The following is a 13,933-nucleotide window of genomic DNA, read 5'->3' as shown; positions in this document are numbered from 1 at the left end:
GAAATTCTCAACTTTGGAATGACTGAGGGATGACATAAAATTCAGGCTGAATTCACTAGAAACGGAATGAAATGAAAGCACAAATACTGTACTGACCAGCCTGGGCCAAGACTAAGGGTGCAAACCTCTGATTTAACAATACGAAACAATATTCTGGAATATATCTAAGAATTCACTTAATACCCTTCAATATGATTTTCGACACAACATGAGCCAAATTACTCTTTGCTTAATAAGAAATGCAGAGTATCATAGCAGTTCATTAGTTCATTATATTCCATTTAAATGACTAGGTTCATCCAAATTTCTGCATGACAGTTTTTCTCGATTGATTTGGCATATTCTTGTTCTCAAAACAGTTAATGCAGCTATCTAAACAGAGCTGCCACTTCAGAATGTCACCATAAAATGAAGTACTGTTTACATTTCTGATAATACCTTTATAAAGTTAAATGTCTGTCTCAAAACTATAAAACCACTGTGGAGGCCATGTATTCACCTATAGTCTCACAGGAAGTCTAATTGTAAAATATGTTAGAATTTTCAGCAGTCCCTTTCATTGAATTATGAATGTGTGTATTGTGTTTCTTCTGTGTTTTGTGTATTCATAGGTTTTTCTTTATGTAAAACACCACTTTTCATTGCAATTTTGGAAATAGCAAAACATGAAATTATTTTTTTTTCCACATGTTGCTTTACGTAGGTTTGTTGATTTCAGGAAGGCTCTGTTAAACATGACATCTTTATATTTGTTGAGCATACAGTAAGAGAAACAGATACCGATGAGTCACACATGGAATCACTTCATTTACTTCAAACAAGACACCCACAAAAAACATTAACTGCCGTTATTTTTACACAAAATGATGTGCTGATTGACGAGGGAACACATTAACAATGAGCAAACCAAATGACAACATTATGATGGCAACTGAGCATGTGACATCATAATGTGACATCAGGCCAAACTGACTTGAATTTTGAACTGTGTAGCATTTTCCTTGAGGTGCATAGTAAAAATTGTCTGAAAACAATGAAAATCCACTATTAGTTTTGCAAAAATGATAGCTAGCTATGTTTCTGCTTTTATATCTGTGCATCAATACAGATCAATGCATGGTTACACCCCTAGCCAGAACTGGGCCATAGACAAACCGCATTCTTTTAACCTGGCACCAGCATTATGTCAGTGGCAGTCTTGGTGAGCCATTCAAAATTCTCAAGGACAGAGATTTAGAAGCAAAGCTAGTTCCTCTACTTTAAGGTCTGGAGGCAGTGGCTGGAGACAGTGGCTGGATTTTCAAGGGTCTGTGGAGCTGCTGTTTCAGGTATCCCTTCTCCTTCCACCAGGACAGTCCACTAATCAGATACAAAGCAGGGAATTAAATAATAAGAGAAAAAAGGATGGCAGTCGGGAGAGCTCCAAGGTGCAGCTTATTGAGTTTCCTCCTTCCTCGTTGCCATCAGAACCTCCTGGTTAATTCAATTTCCCGGGCGCTGCAGACATGCTGTTCTAACAGGCCATTCACTTACTGCTGCCCATTACTGCTCACCCTTCCCCCTGCCATTCATCACCACGAGAGCAGCCAGTGCTGAGGGGAGGAGGCCTGCGGCTGACGCGAGGGATGCAGCTGAGAGGTACGGAGGGGTGCAGGTCCCGGCCCGCTCCGTGTGAGCCCGAAAGACGCGGCTTCGTCAGAGAAGCTGTGATTTCAGGGGGAGGTATGCGGCAGGTGCAGCAGGTGGTGTAGGCGGGGCAGGATTTGCACTCATGGCGAGACGGCCAGAGGTGCCGCCACGCAAACGGGGCGAGGCAGGATGGAGAGAGGGAGCTGCGCTGTGTGTGTGTGTGTTTGTGTATCTTTATATGTGCTTGTGCGTCTGTGTGCGTGTATCTATATGTGGGTGTAACTGTATTGTATGATTGTGGGAGTGTCTGTATGTATGTGTGTTTGTGGTGTATGAGTGTGCGTACGTTTGTTTATGGTGTATGACTGTTTCTGTATGTATGTTTGTAATGTATGACTGTGTGTGCGTGTGTGTGCGGGATATGACTGTGTGCGTGTGTGTGTGTGTGTGTGTGTGTGTGTGTGTGTTTGTGTCTGTGTGAGTGGATGTGTCTGTGTCTATCTGTGTGTACTGCTTAAATGTGGTGTATAATTGTGTGTGTATGTGTGCTTGTGGTATATGTGTGTCTGTATGTACTTGTGTATGACCGTGGGTCTGTGTGTGTGTGTGTGTGGGTGTGCGGAAGGCAGCGGCCTGTGCCTGCCTGGAGCTTGGCAGAGTACGGGGTGCGAGCAAGCGAGTGGCTCCTGCAGCCTGTGCCAGGCCCCTCGCTGGGCTGCCTTGGCGCAGCAGCGGGGGCGGGTGGGCAGACACCCTTCTCTTCGCACCACCGTCGCCCTCTCCCCGCTCCACGAGCAGGACTTCCTGGCCTAAACCAGCCGAGCTCCAGAGCTGCTGCGTCTCCCCTGCTGCCTCCTTCCCCGCTCTTCCTCCCTCTCCTTCTCCCGCTGCACAAGGGCTCCGGTAAACGCGAGGCAGAAAAAGGGGGGAGCTTATTTCCATTAAGTGCTGCAGAGGGAAGCCGTGCAGCTGAATGATTTATACAGCTCCGGCCCTTTCATCTCAGATTGTGGATGCTTGCCCTGTCACTCCCCTGTTTCAGATGCGCTGATAAAACCAGCCCTCTGCATTCTGTGTGGGTGCGCAACTTCCAGCAGCTCCCCAGGAGTTCTGAGCACAGACAACGCAACAGATGCAAGGCCAGTGTTTCATCCCCCTTTGAGGGAACGCTCAGCAGACTGCATTCATTTCATGGGGGGGTGCAAAAAATCGCACCCGCCTCTCTCTTTTAATGATGTGCTTCTGAAGATAATCACTAATTACGAGCTGATGCAAGGAGAGCGTATTTGTGCTCGACTGCAATTTTTTTTGGTGCAAAGTTTAGGCATGGGCCTACGTAGCTATTGAGAGAGTGCTGGAAATATTGGCAGTCACTGTGCGTGCACGTAAAGCAATTTCCCCCCTACTTCCATGTCAAATATATGCCTGCTGTCTCGCAGGAAAACAGAGCTCACTGCGGTTTTATAGAGACTGCAGAATGCCTTAAAAACACACAGGGAAAGCTGAAAATAGTACTATTGCGAAGGCCTGCAATTATATTTAATTGTAGAAAAACTTGCCCACTTCGGGCCAGGGCAAGCAGAGAGAGCATTGTGAGAGGCTGGCTTTTATAGGGGCCTCACAGCTAAAACATATGGCCTGCGCTGGTTTGGAAGCTCGCGATGGGAAGGATATTTTTAGCTGTGATTGAAAGCGACGTTGTGCTGTAAAGGCAATCATTTGTGCTGTCTTAGAGTCATCCCTCACAGCGGCGTCTGAGGCAACATGAGGAGAAACGCGAGGGGGATATCCACGAGCCCTCCGTGAGCCGCCCAGAGCGCTGCTTCTAACAGAGTGCCTTCTGACTGAAGGCTTTCGTCAAAGCCAGTGAGGTAACTGGCCATTTTGCCAATCTCTTCAAATGACCGCCATGAAAGGGGGCTGCAGAATGAGCACGCAATGTGGTTCTGCTTGCAGGAGGCGGCGATTACAAAGAAATCCTAAAAATCTAAAGTTTGAGTTGCGCGGCTCACTTCTCACCTCTGCTCAGCCAAAGCACAATAAGCTCTTTCTTAAATTCTCAGTATTCTGGCAAATGCATGTCAGGGCAAACAAATGGTGTGGGGATTAGAGCACTGAATGGAGATAAACTAACTGGGTCGTGTTCTCACAAATGACATTTGCCAGGCCCTGTCCACGATTTACGGACTACGTTGTAACAGTGACCTGGTTTTTGTCCATCTGCAATCGCAATGTATCCTTTCTAAACCTCTTAATGTGTACAGCTGAGGTTTAATGCTCCAAGCTTATCTAAAGCTAGCACTCTGGTTGACAAAAAGGCCAAAAAGGACAATAATGCCATGCTAAAGTCCCCTGCAACTCTGCTCCCTCACAGAAAGTGTTCCCGTGCTGGCCCTACCTGTGATGAGCTCCCGGACCTCCATGTCGTTGGTCTTCCTCAGGAGCCGGATGAGGGCGGGGATGCCGTCGCAGTTCTTGATGGCCACCTTGTTGTCGTGGTCCTTGCCGTAGGAGATGTTGCGCAGGGCGCCGCAGGCCTTGCGGTGCACCTCGGCCTTGGGGTGGTCCAGCAGCCCCACCAGCACAGGGATGCCCTTAAGCTGCCGCACGTCCTTCTTGATCTTGTCGTTCTCGTAGCACAGATGCTGCAGGTAGGCGGCCGCGTTGGACTTGACCGGGTCGATGGGGTGGCCCAGCATGGCGATGACCTCGGGCAGGTCCGGGTCCCGCCAACGCGGGTCCTTGCGGATGCTGTCGATGGAGGGCGAGCGCCGGCCGCCCATGCGGTCCAGGCTGGCCATGCTGCCACGCTCGGGCTGGGCCAGCGGCGCCGGGTATATGCTGTGGATGTAGGGGTGCCGCTCGTCGATCAGCTCCGCCTCGATGGGGTCCTCATACGCCCCCCTGAGAGAGAGAGGAGAACAGAGACAGAGGGGTGAGTGAGGAAGGAGAACAGAAAAAGAATGAGGTGGGAAAAAAAGAGAAAAACAGAAAAAGAATGAGAGTAGAGAAAGTAGAGAGAGAGACAGGATGAAGAAAGAGATGCCAAAGGGAGAGGGGCTGAGAGAGGGGAGAGAGAATGAGGTGAAAGATAAGGGAAAGATAAAGAATGAGGACAGGGACAGCCAAAAAGAAAGGATGAGGAGAGAGGAGATAAAGGAAAGGGAGTGGAAGAAGGGAGAGTAAAAAAAGAAAGGGAAAGAAAGGCAGGCAAAGGAGAGAGGGAGACAGAGAGAGAACGAGGTGAGAGAAGTGAGAGATGAAGTGAGAGGGAGAGAGAGGCAGGCATCACACGCTCATCCCGTTATTAACAGCTCTGTCAACGCGCCAACCCAAAAAAAAACAGCCCTCGTCGATAAGAGAAACAGCCGCCACTTTCTTATTAATTGTCTCTGTCGGCTTGGAGCAATGTTCTCTTTTTGGCTTTCTCTTTTATTAATGATGGGGGAAACCGGCGGTGGAAGACAGCCCGTGCAGCCAAAAGCGACCGGGATTCTCGCACACCAGCCCAGTGAGAAGGAACCACGGAGAAAAAAAAGGAAACTCTGACACCTGCAGAAAAGGGCAAAGTTAACTAAGCGGCACAGAGCCGCCACTCCCACTGCAGGAGCGGCCGCAATATCCCTCGGCAGAAGCGGGGACGTGGCCTGCCGCACGCCGGCCCTGTCCTGCTCCCGTACTGCAGCCACAAACGGCACATGCATATTTATGCCCCTCCCCTTCCCAGGGACCGAGCGGGAGCCCTGAGCCTGTCGCTATTAGCATAGCTCTTTCCAGCAGGCAAACGCGTTCCCAGCGGCAGGCTGCAGCACCTGCTGGCACGCCTCTGCCCACCTCATAGCTGTGATCAACACGACGCCGCACACCGAGGGCAAGCAAATCAATCCCCGTGCAGCACAGAGGGCAAAAACTGAATGCATTTAGCCTCTCCGGCTTGCCGGCTTGCATACTCATAAGAGATGCTCCGAGCAAGGAGATCGCAGCTTTCCGAAGGACTGGTAGGAGAACACACGGAGATCTTATTTATTTTTTTAAGATGGGGGCGCAACAAAATCCATTTCCTCCGAGGTTCTGGAACAGACCACATCCCTGTGGATGTGTGATAAACTGCAGGAATGAGGAATTACAGAGTCATTTCTTAATTACTGGGTATTTGGAGAGACCAGCCAGCTGGGTGTGTCGCATATTTGGGTTTACATCGATAGCGTTCATCCTGTTTTCAACAATCCTCTCTAACCTTTGATCCACTGAAGGCCGCGCGAACGGGCAGCTGAAGAAGCGATCCGCTCAGCGTGGCACAGCCCGGGTGTAGCCCCTTCCCCTCAGCTCACCCTTCAGACTCAGGCGCGCGCGTTTATCGCAGTCAGACAACCGCTGTCTCTGTACCGGGTAGCAGAATGAGTTACAGCCGAGCATAATGTAGGTGGTTATGAGCTATGCGCCTTTAATCTAAATGGGAGTTTTATGTTAATTATGCACTTTAATTTGGAGGGTGATTCTGCTGCGCCGGTTGATTCTCAGCCTGCTATCATCGCTTGTCTGGGGAAACATTAGAGGGGGGATTACAGCGCGGGCTCAGTTGAGTGTTCGACACGTCTGTCGTGACACGCGGCTTTCTCGCTGTCAGTTGCATGTGGCACTCCGGGATGAAGATGGAAAATGCGGCGGGGGGTAGAGATGCGAGTCTCACATGGGAAAAAAGAGTAACACACGTCAGAGCATTCCGGTAACGCCGGAGGCCGCAGCCAGCAGGAGGCGGGGCCGCATGTGGACGCATTGGCAGATCGGCACTGAGGGCTTTGGTCAGGTCTTAGGCCTACATAGGCTCCCCCCCCACCCTCCGGTCTCGTGGGACTGTGCTGAGCATCCGTGGTTGTGGGGACGGGGCCTCAGCTGATGAGAGCTTGGCGGAGCGCAGCCGGAGTGGGATGGACCCATAGCTCGCCGGAGCGGGCCAAGGAGCCGCAAACCAAAACTACCGCTTCTCGTCCGCGGGAACGTTTTTCGCTCGGCTCCGAGAAACTGCCGATTTAGTGGCGCAATTAAGCCAATGACTGCGATACTTGTGGCGTCCTGGAATTCACATTCTGCTTAAGAATGAGCGAGTGATGGGTGTAATGGAAAATCAAATCCACATGAGGAGAAATGAAAGACTTCCTGGTATAAAGCATGCAAATGATAGGGAATATTTGGAGCCGAGAGATCACGGGTTGGGGGGGGGGGGGTGACAAAACACTAATCAGGGTTGGAAACACCAAGCCAGAGGAGCACACGAAATCATCTAAATGAATTGGGGAATTTGCATAACGGCCTTTACAGCCATCAATGGAAAGAGAAAACCCGGCGCGGGGTTCATGAAATAAAATCTTTCAGATACAACTGATGCTACCCGAACCTTTTCAGTCTGAATGAAGGGAATGTCAAGATTTGCATTTAAATTGCCAGTATTGTGTGGGTGTATGTGTGTGTCAGGGGAGGGGGGGGGGGGGGGGGGGGGGGTTATTCACGGGATTTGAAAAGCCCGTCCGCCGGGTCTGACATGGGAGTGAGTGAGAGTCAGTCCTGAGTGGATTGCCGCCGTCCAAACACCTCATGGTAATGCAGCAGCAGCTGCTGGTCCTACATGCCCCTTGCAGGGAGACGAGACATGGCACTCGGTAATAAGGCTGTCGAGACTCCGCCGCCTGCTCCTCTGTCACATTCCTCTCTTGAAAGGACCGTCCAAAAAGCCTCTCTGACTCTCACATAATAAGCAAATGGCTTAGTGTCATTTTCCCCTCCCTTTTGAAGAGGACTGGGAGGTTCCAGTCAAGGGAACAGATTTCTTGTTTGGGATTTTGCACAATAATTGCTTTCTGATTCATGAGGGGTTTGGGAGAAATGACTTTTAACATATTGCCTTTTATTCCTTTAATTAGCATTTGACATGTTTTCATGTCATTCTCTGTTCTTATAATTCATGTTTGTCTGAGCAATACAGTACTTTCATTAAGGATGAGAGAGACTAATATGGTTCAACAGAGCTTCCTTTGAGTGCTGTACCAACCACTCAAGAGGCCCTCCGGGCCATAAGACAGGGAACACTGCCCGTTGGAGCCATAGGCCAGACTTGTGATATATTCTAGCATTGGGCTGGCTCTAGTGTCTTATTCATTTCCACCACCCCAGATGACTGGAGGACAGCGCAGTGGGGAAGGGTCTCATCTCCATTACGGAGGTGGCAGCGTGCCGATCTGGCCTTCTCTCCCAGGGGTTGTCTCCATCGTGACCCCCCCACCCCCCCCACCCCTGCACTAGAGAGAGGCTGGCAGGTGGACCCGGTCAGACAAGGAGAGATGAGCCATTAGAGATTGGCCAGAGACACCTCATTGTCTGGCAGAGTTCAAAAGCGGCTATTCATCATGCTGACAACCCCCTAGATGCACAGAGGAGGGGGGCGGGGGGGGGGGGGGGGCGGCACACAATACAGGGTGCTCACATCACGCCGTAATAAATTAAGTACACTATTGGGCCAAACGTGCGCCGGTTGACAGTGGGGGAAACAGTTTTCCGCCAAACATCTTAATTTCCTTTTCACGTAATTGAAGGTTTCTAACTGACTAGACGATAAGCTGTAATTAAAACGCTTTAATTCTCACATTCATTATAGCGATTTTTGTCAATGTCTGTTATTACAGGAATGCTAATGAATGTGCGAGGACGTTTGGGGAGCTCAATCCAAATGTCGCACTCCGCCGCAGAGAGGCTGAGCCGCAGCTGCCAGAACGTCGACTCGACCGCCCACTTCAGGTCCCGCAGCTTGACCAATGAGAACAGCAGCAGCGCGAATGCTTTGGGAAATGAAGGCTGTGGGGCCGAGATTCGTTTCCCATGGCAATGCTCGGGCTGTTCATACACGTTGGTTTGTTAATAAGATGTCCACTCCTGATTGGCAGGCCTGGGTGGGTGTGTGTTATCAAATGCGGACCTGAGCAACTGAGGAAGTACACACCAACAGCGCGCAGTACCTCGCTCCCAGGGGTCTGCGCATTTCTGTGCTGACAGATACCCCCGATTAGAGGCAGCCCTTAAAGCGCCGCTAATCTGCACTTTCCCGCCCTGGGTGGCACTCCCTCCTAACCCCTGAGGAGCGGCCGGGACTTCATTAAGAGGACTCATGGAGATCACCTCAAATCCTGTTCCGCTGGCAATAAGCTAATAACGTCCTGCCACAACTTGGTGCCCTCCTCGAAAACGAACACCAGGGAGAGATGCGGGAAGATGCCATCTCTGACACCTCCTCCCTATTTGTATTCCACCCAAGTCACCTTCACGGCCCGATCCGCTGGCCATGTACCAACACTTCTCTCCCTTTTTTAAAAAAAAAAAAAAGTACAGACATTTTAATAAATCCGTCTGTCACAGATCACTGGTCAAAATGAAAAGCTCTTTAAAACACACTACACTCTACTTCACACCAAATGTCTGCTTCAATTATGTACTCCGTGGCGGCTTTGCGCCGCATATTTGAGGCAAAATGTTAACAACACACAAGCAGGGCTTGAATACAAAGCTGAACAACAAGAAACCTTTTCAGCCAATTAGGAGCGAAGGCTCATTTTTGTCCCTTTGCTCCGTGTTTCACAGGCGGTTTTCGAGCAGATGGTGCTCTCTTTATGAAGGTCACTCACAGGGGCCGTCTCTGAGCTCAGCGAGAGGGGCCACAAAAAGCAAGGCTTTTTCTCCCAGACACTGACACATGTTTGCATGTCGTCCGCATTGAAACAGAGATCAAACGCTCACTGCACCCTAATGCATCTCTCTGTTCATTTGCCTTTCAGCGGCCAGATAAGTAGAGCGCCTTTTGCTGCATGCGCATTCCAAGTACAGCTCCTCAACAGAGGGGCTCTTGCACATAGCTTTCGCTGTCCATCTTTCTTAAACCAAGTGATCCTTATAACATGGAAATATAAGAACATCTGTCTGTCTTTTCCAATGCATGAGTGTGAATCTCTCCAATACAGCTCCCACACCCAAACCAAGCTCTAGCTTTAAACTCAGGCAGAGGGAAACGGAGCAGACTCACCTGACCCGGGGGACGTCTCTGATTGGCTCCCTCATGGGCCTGCCCCGGTCGGCCCCGGCCAGTGTGCGGCGGTTGGCGGTGGAGTAATCGGGCTCCAGCTCGTAGGGCTCCTCGTCGTCGGGCCCCAGGCTGCGGCGGTCGTCCTCCAGGCCGTAGGGCTCGGGCTGGAAGCGCTCGGGCTGGGAGCGGTTGAGGTCCACGCTGCTGCTGCCCATGGGCACCTGGGGCTGCGCCACGTGGCCATAGTCATCCTTGCGGATGGGCAGCGTGTAGCTGTTCTCCGGCCGGTAGCTGTTGGCAGGCATGTAGGGGTAGCGGGGCCGGTAGTTGACACCCCGCGACAGGCTGCCATAGTTGTCCGACATGTCCCCGTAGCCGTCGTGGACGCCGTAGTGGCGGTACTGCCCCTCGGGGGTCTCGCTGTAGGAGTCGCTGTAGTTGTTGTAGGTGCGGCTGAGGGTGGAGGTGGCCTGGGGCGTGATGAAGCGGTCGCCGTTCTTCATGTAGCGCCTGTCGATGGAGTCCGTGTAGCTGCCCATGGGGGAGGAGCCTTCGGGGAGGGGCAGGCCGTCGGGCCCCAGGGGCACCTGTCGGACCGTCCGCGTGGTCACTGTCTTCACCATCTTGGTGACCTGGGGGGGGCACAGAAGAACCGATCAGTGCATGGCGAGGGTAATGTCCCTATGAAGACGGCGCTCAAGTGCGCCTGAGCACACACCACTAGAGTACATCCAAGTATCGTGCAAATTATTCATTATTATCAACCAACAAAAACCAAAAACAAGCAGTTAAACACAGGGCAGAGCACACCCAATGCAGAAATCTAAACCAAACAAGTCAGTGGGATGCCACACTTTGTGAACTTTTGGACACTCTGAGAAATGGAATGAGGAAAACATTGCTTCGTTTTTTTTAGGTGCATGAACCGCAGATTCGTAAATCTGGAACAGCAGACACTGGAGCCATGCATGGGTGAGACCACGTGATCTGTGAAACCCAACTGCTGCCCCGTCTTTCGTTCACTCTGGCAAAAATCAGGAGCGGAACGTGGTTGGAGGTAATGGTGAATCTTCTTAATAAACGTGCCAGCAGTCCTCTCCCTCCGGGTCTGAATCAGGCGGCAGAAGGCCGTCGCTCTGCTTAATGGTGCTGCACCGCAGGGCTCATTACGAGGGGGACCACTCGCCGCTCATAGTTATGCTTAGGATTGTACGAGCAGCTCAAGGAGACTGACCAATGGGCAATTACTGCAGCTGATTGTGGGGGGAAGCAGACGAAATGCTAAAGACACTGCCTTGGTGAGAGGTGCTCTGCAAACGGTGCAGAACTCTGCAATCCTGGGTCAGGAGAGGAGCAGGTCTTGGGAGTCAGGATTGTTACGTGTGCTCCTGCCTGTCACTGGACACCAAAGCCTGCCTTGCTCGCCATGAATAAATCATGCAAACGGTGTCAGGGCTCTGTCTACGATGGCACAAAACGGCTGACTGTCAGAAGGGCGGGGTAGACACGTCTCGCTTCCTGAGTTCAAGACCGGTACAGAAACCAATTTGCTGCCCAGTGAATTGGCCTCGGCGGTAATTGGCTATTTTGTCCGCGGCTATAAATTCCTCTTAGAAATTAATGAGGTTGATGAAAATGAATCATAATTCAAGAGGACCCATTTCTGTCTCCAGCTGTGGCATGTCGTGTTGGGCCCTAACATGGACCATGTCCGTTTTTGTTGAAACAACTTAAAACCAAGGCAGGTTTCTCATTGTGAGATAAGCAGATGTTAAAAACTCAAGCTGTGCCATGTAATTTGCCTCAAACTACTTCAATTGTATATATTTCTGCTTGTGACTGAAGTTAGAAAACCATAAGCGGTACTGACCCTCCCTCAATGACTCACTGCCTGACTGAGCTGCTCATGCAGTAATCACTGCTTACCACTAGAGACCCTGAAGGGGAAACGGCCAGTAGAGTAGTCTCTTTATTTATAAAAGTGTCAGTTCACTTCTTGTTTTCATTACAGTCTTCTCATTATAATGAGATTTCCTTCTCTGGCAAGTTCTAGTGAATGGGAAAACTGATTGAATTAGATTTTAATGAAGTAAAAAAAATATTTTCCGGGAAGAACACTTTTTAAACAATATCGACAATGGTAAGAAAGTGTCAAAAATGTATTATTAGATTACTATTATTCATACTCACATTAGTTAACTAGGGGTGAGAACATGCTTCCATTTTTGGGTTATTAGAATTTAGTTCCAAGTTAGAAATTATACTTGTTATGCACACACTCTCATTTCAGCTGGGTGGTTGAATATATTACATGAAAATCACTGCATTAATCCAGGAATTTGTTTTGTGCTTGGGCCTGAATTGGTTCATACTTCATCCCGAGAGGAAAATGAGAAACGCTGTGCATTCCAGGAATGCAAAGTCCATTTGTTTTGTCAATTACAAACAAAACTTCCCTTCCCATCCAAAGAAAGCTTTTCATTGATGTCAGTCTTATCTGCAACTGCCGTTCCATATGTGGCAGGCACTACAGGAAAAATCAACCTTCCCCTCGTTGCTTAAAACTACCAAATAATTTCTTGCAGGTTAAAAAAGTGAGCCCTTGTTTGAATTTCACTTAATGTATCTTAAGCTTAAGCCATACAGACTGAAAAAAACAGGCTGGATATTGAACTGCCTGATTAAGGCCTTTGATATTAATTTACTTTAACTGCAGTAATGTAAGGCAGACCTAGGCTTCTCTCTTTTTCATCTCACAACCCCGATGCTTCCCATATTCCCCTGGGAATGCTATGGGAGGGAGGGGGGGAAGCACTGCAGCCGCGGGTCCTGCTAAACCCTGACGCTAACGCTATTGTTCCACGCGCAGTCTGCAAGGAATCCGCCTCCCTCGTTTCTGCAGGAAATTCCCATCGAGTGAAGAATGCTGCCGTAGACAAAGCACCCAAATCACGTTCTCCCAAACGCAGCCATACACGGCTGTGCTAACATTTCTTTAAGGCCCTCTCTGCGTATGTCAGGAGCCCTCAAAATGGTTTCAAACGCACTTTGATCACGGGGAAGATCACAATGTGCTAAACAAGCTCAAGGAGGTTTTAGAAGTTTATTCTTCAATAGAAGGATTCAGGTTTATCCTCACCAGCACAAACACAGCCAAAACAGAGGAGCCCTTGATGCTATATAAGGGTCTCTTTTTTTGGGGGTAAGCTAGGCATCTGGTGGCAGCTCCAGCTATAATGAAAGGTGGTTGCGGTGGGGAGGAGAACGAAGGCTCTGTGTACCAACTGTTAGACTTTTAAAGGAGGGGGAGCAGGCGTCACGGTCAGACTTTACAGCCTTGTAAGACTTTCATGATCTCTGTGGCGCTCTCTTTTATGGAGAGCTGTGACACACCAGCTGCGTGTTAGTATCGCTGTCAGGCCAGGCCGAACCGGAGGCAGTGTTTACTGGGTCTATCTCCGACGGGGTGGGCGTGGCGGGCTTGGACTCCACCAGGGTCTCCGCCACCGTCACCGGGTGGTAGGTGCGGCGGGTGATGGTTTTGACCACCTTGGTTACCTGAATGGGTTGGTGCAGGGTCAGGAGCGTATCACAAAGAATAACGGCAAACACAGATGGAAGGCAATCTGCATACATACGGTGCATGGACTTGACACAGAGAGATGGGCCTGTTATAAAAACAAAAAAACCCTACTGAAACACTATTCACAGGAGTTTGTATCTGACCGTCGATTCCTTTGTTTGAATTTTAAAGAGTGGCTAACTTGCAGCCACATTGCTCCTTCTCCAAGGCTACAGTTTTGTATGTTTTGAAATACAGAAGCTTTACTCTGATTCTTTAGGTCTCAGCATCAGATCAGGCCAATCTCTGAACTTAAGCATTGCATTTTAAAGCCTTTCCTTTTCATAACAGCTCGCCCCCTGCCAACCTCATCCATTCACAATCTGTATATAGGCAGAGTGACCATTAAAACACAATTCCATTCTTTCTAATCACCTCCTTCAAAGCACGGTTCTATTATTTCATTGCGAATTCTGCCAAATGGGGCTGGAAAATGTCCACAGTAAACGACACTGAGCTGGAATCCAGAGATGGGGGAGGTGTTGCACTTTCCAGGCAGAGACGTGACATTTAAATGACTAATTCATTCAGAGTTTTAGCATCCACAATTCATTTAAACAACAGCCACTCCAGACTAATTTGTGTGCTGTTTTTATTTTGTTTTGGAGCGGCGGCTG

General features: G+C 49.5%; 1 protein-coding gene across 8 annotated transcripts in view; it reads right to left on the bottom strand.

Moving 5' to 3' along the window:
* Positions 1-13,933, bottom strand: part of arvcfb (ARVCF delta catenin family member b) — a 159,583-nt gene that overhangs the window by 39,151 nt on the left and 106,499 nt on the right. For 4 of the 8 annotated variants that reach the window (XM_036527352.1, XM_036527344.1, XM_036527350.1 and 1 more), the window contains 3 exons: positions 13,142-13,252; positions 9,695-10,326; positions 4,028-4,533 (listed from right to left, as the gene is read on the bottom strand). In XM_036527352.1, the coding sequence (XP_036383245.1) occupies positions 4,028-4,533; positions 9,695-10,326; positions 13,142-13,252 (1,249 nt within the window). The remainder of the gene's footprint in view (positions 1-4,027; positions 4,534-9,694; positions 10,327-13,141; positions 13,253-13,933) is intronic. The other 4 variants (XM_036527345.1, XM_036527349.1, XM_036527347.1 and 1 more) reach the window with 1 other exon arrangement.

Source organism: Megalops cyprinoides, chromosome 4, assembly GCF_013368585.1.
Source record: "Megalops cyprinoides isolate fMegCyp1 chromosome 4, fMegCyp1.pri, whole genome shotgun sequence".
NCBI lineage: Eukaryota > Metazoa > Chordata > Actinopteri > Elopiformes > Megalopidae > Megalops > Megalops cyprinoides.
This window is presented reverse-complemented; position numbering and strand designations above follow the sequence as displayed.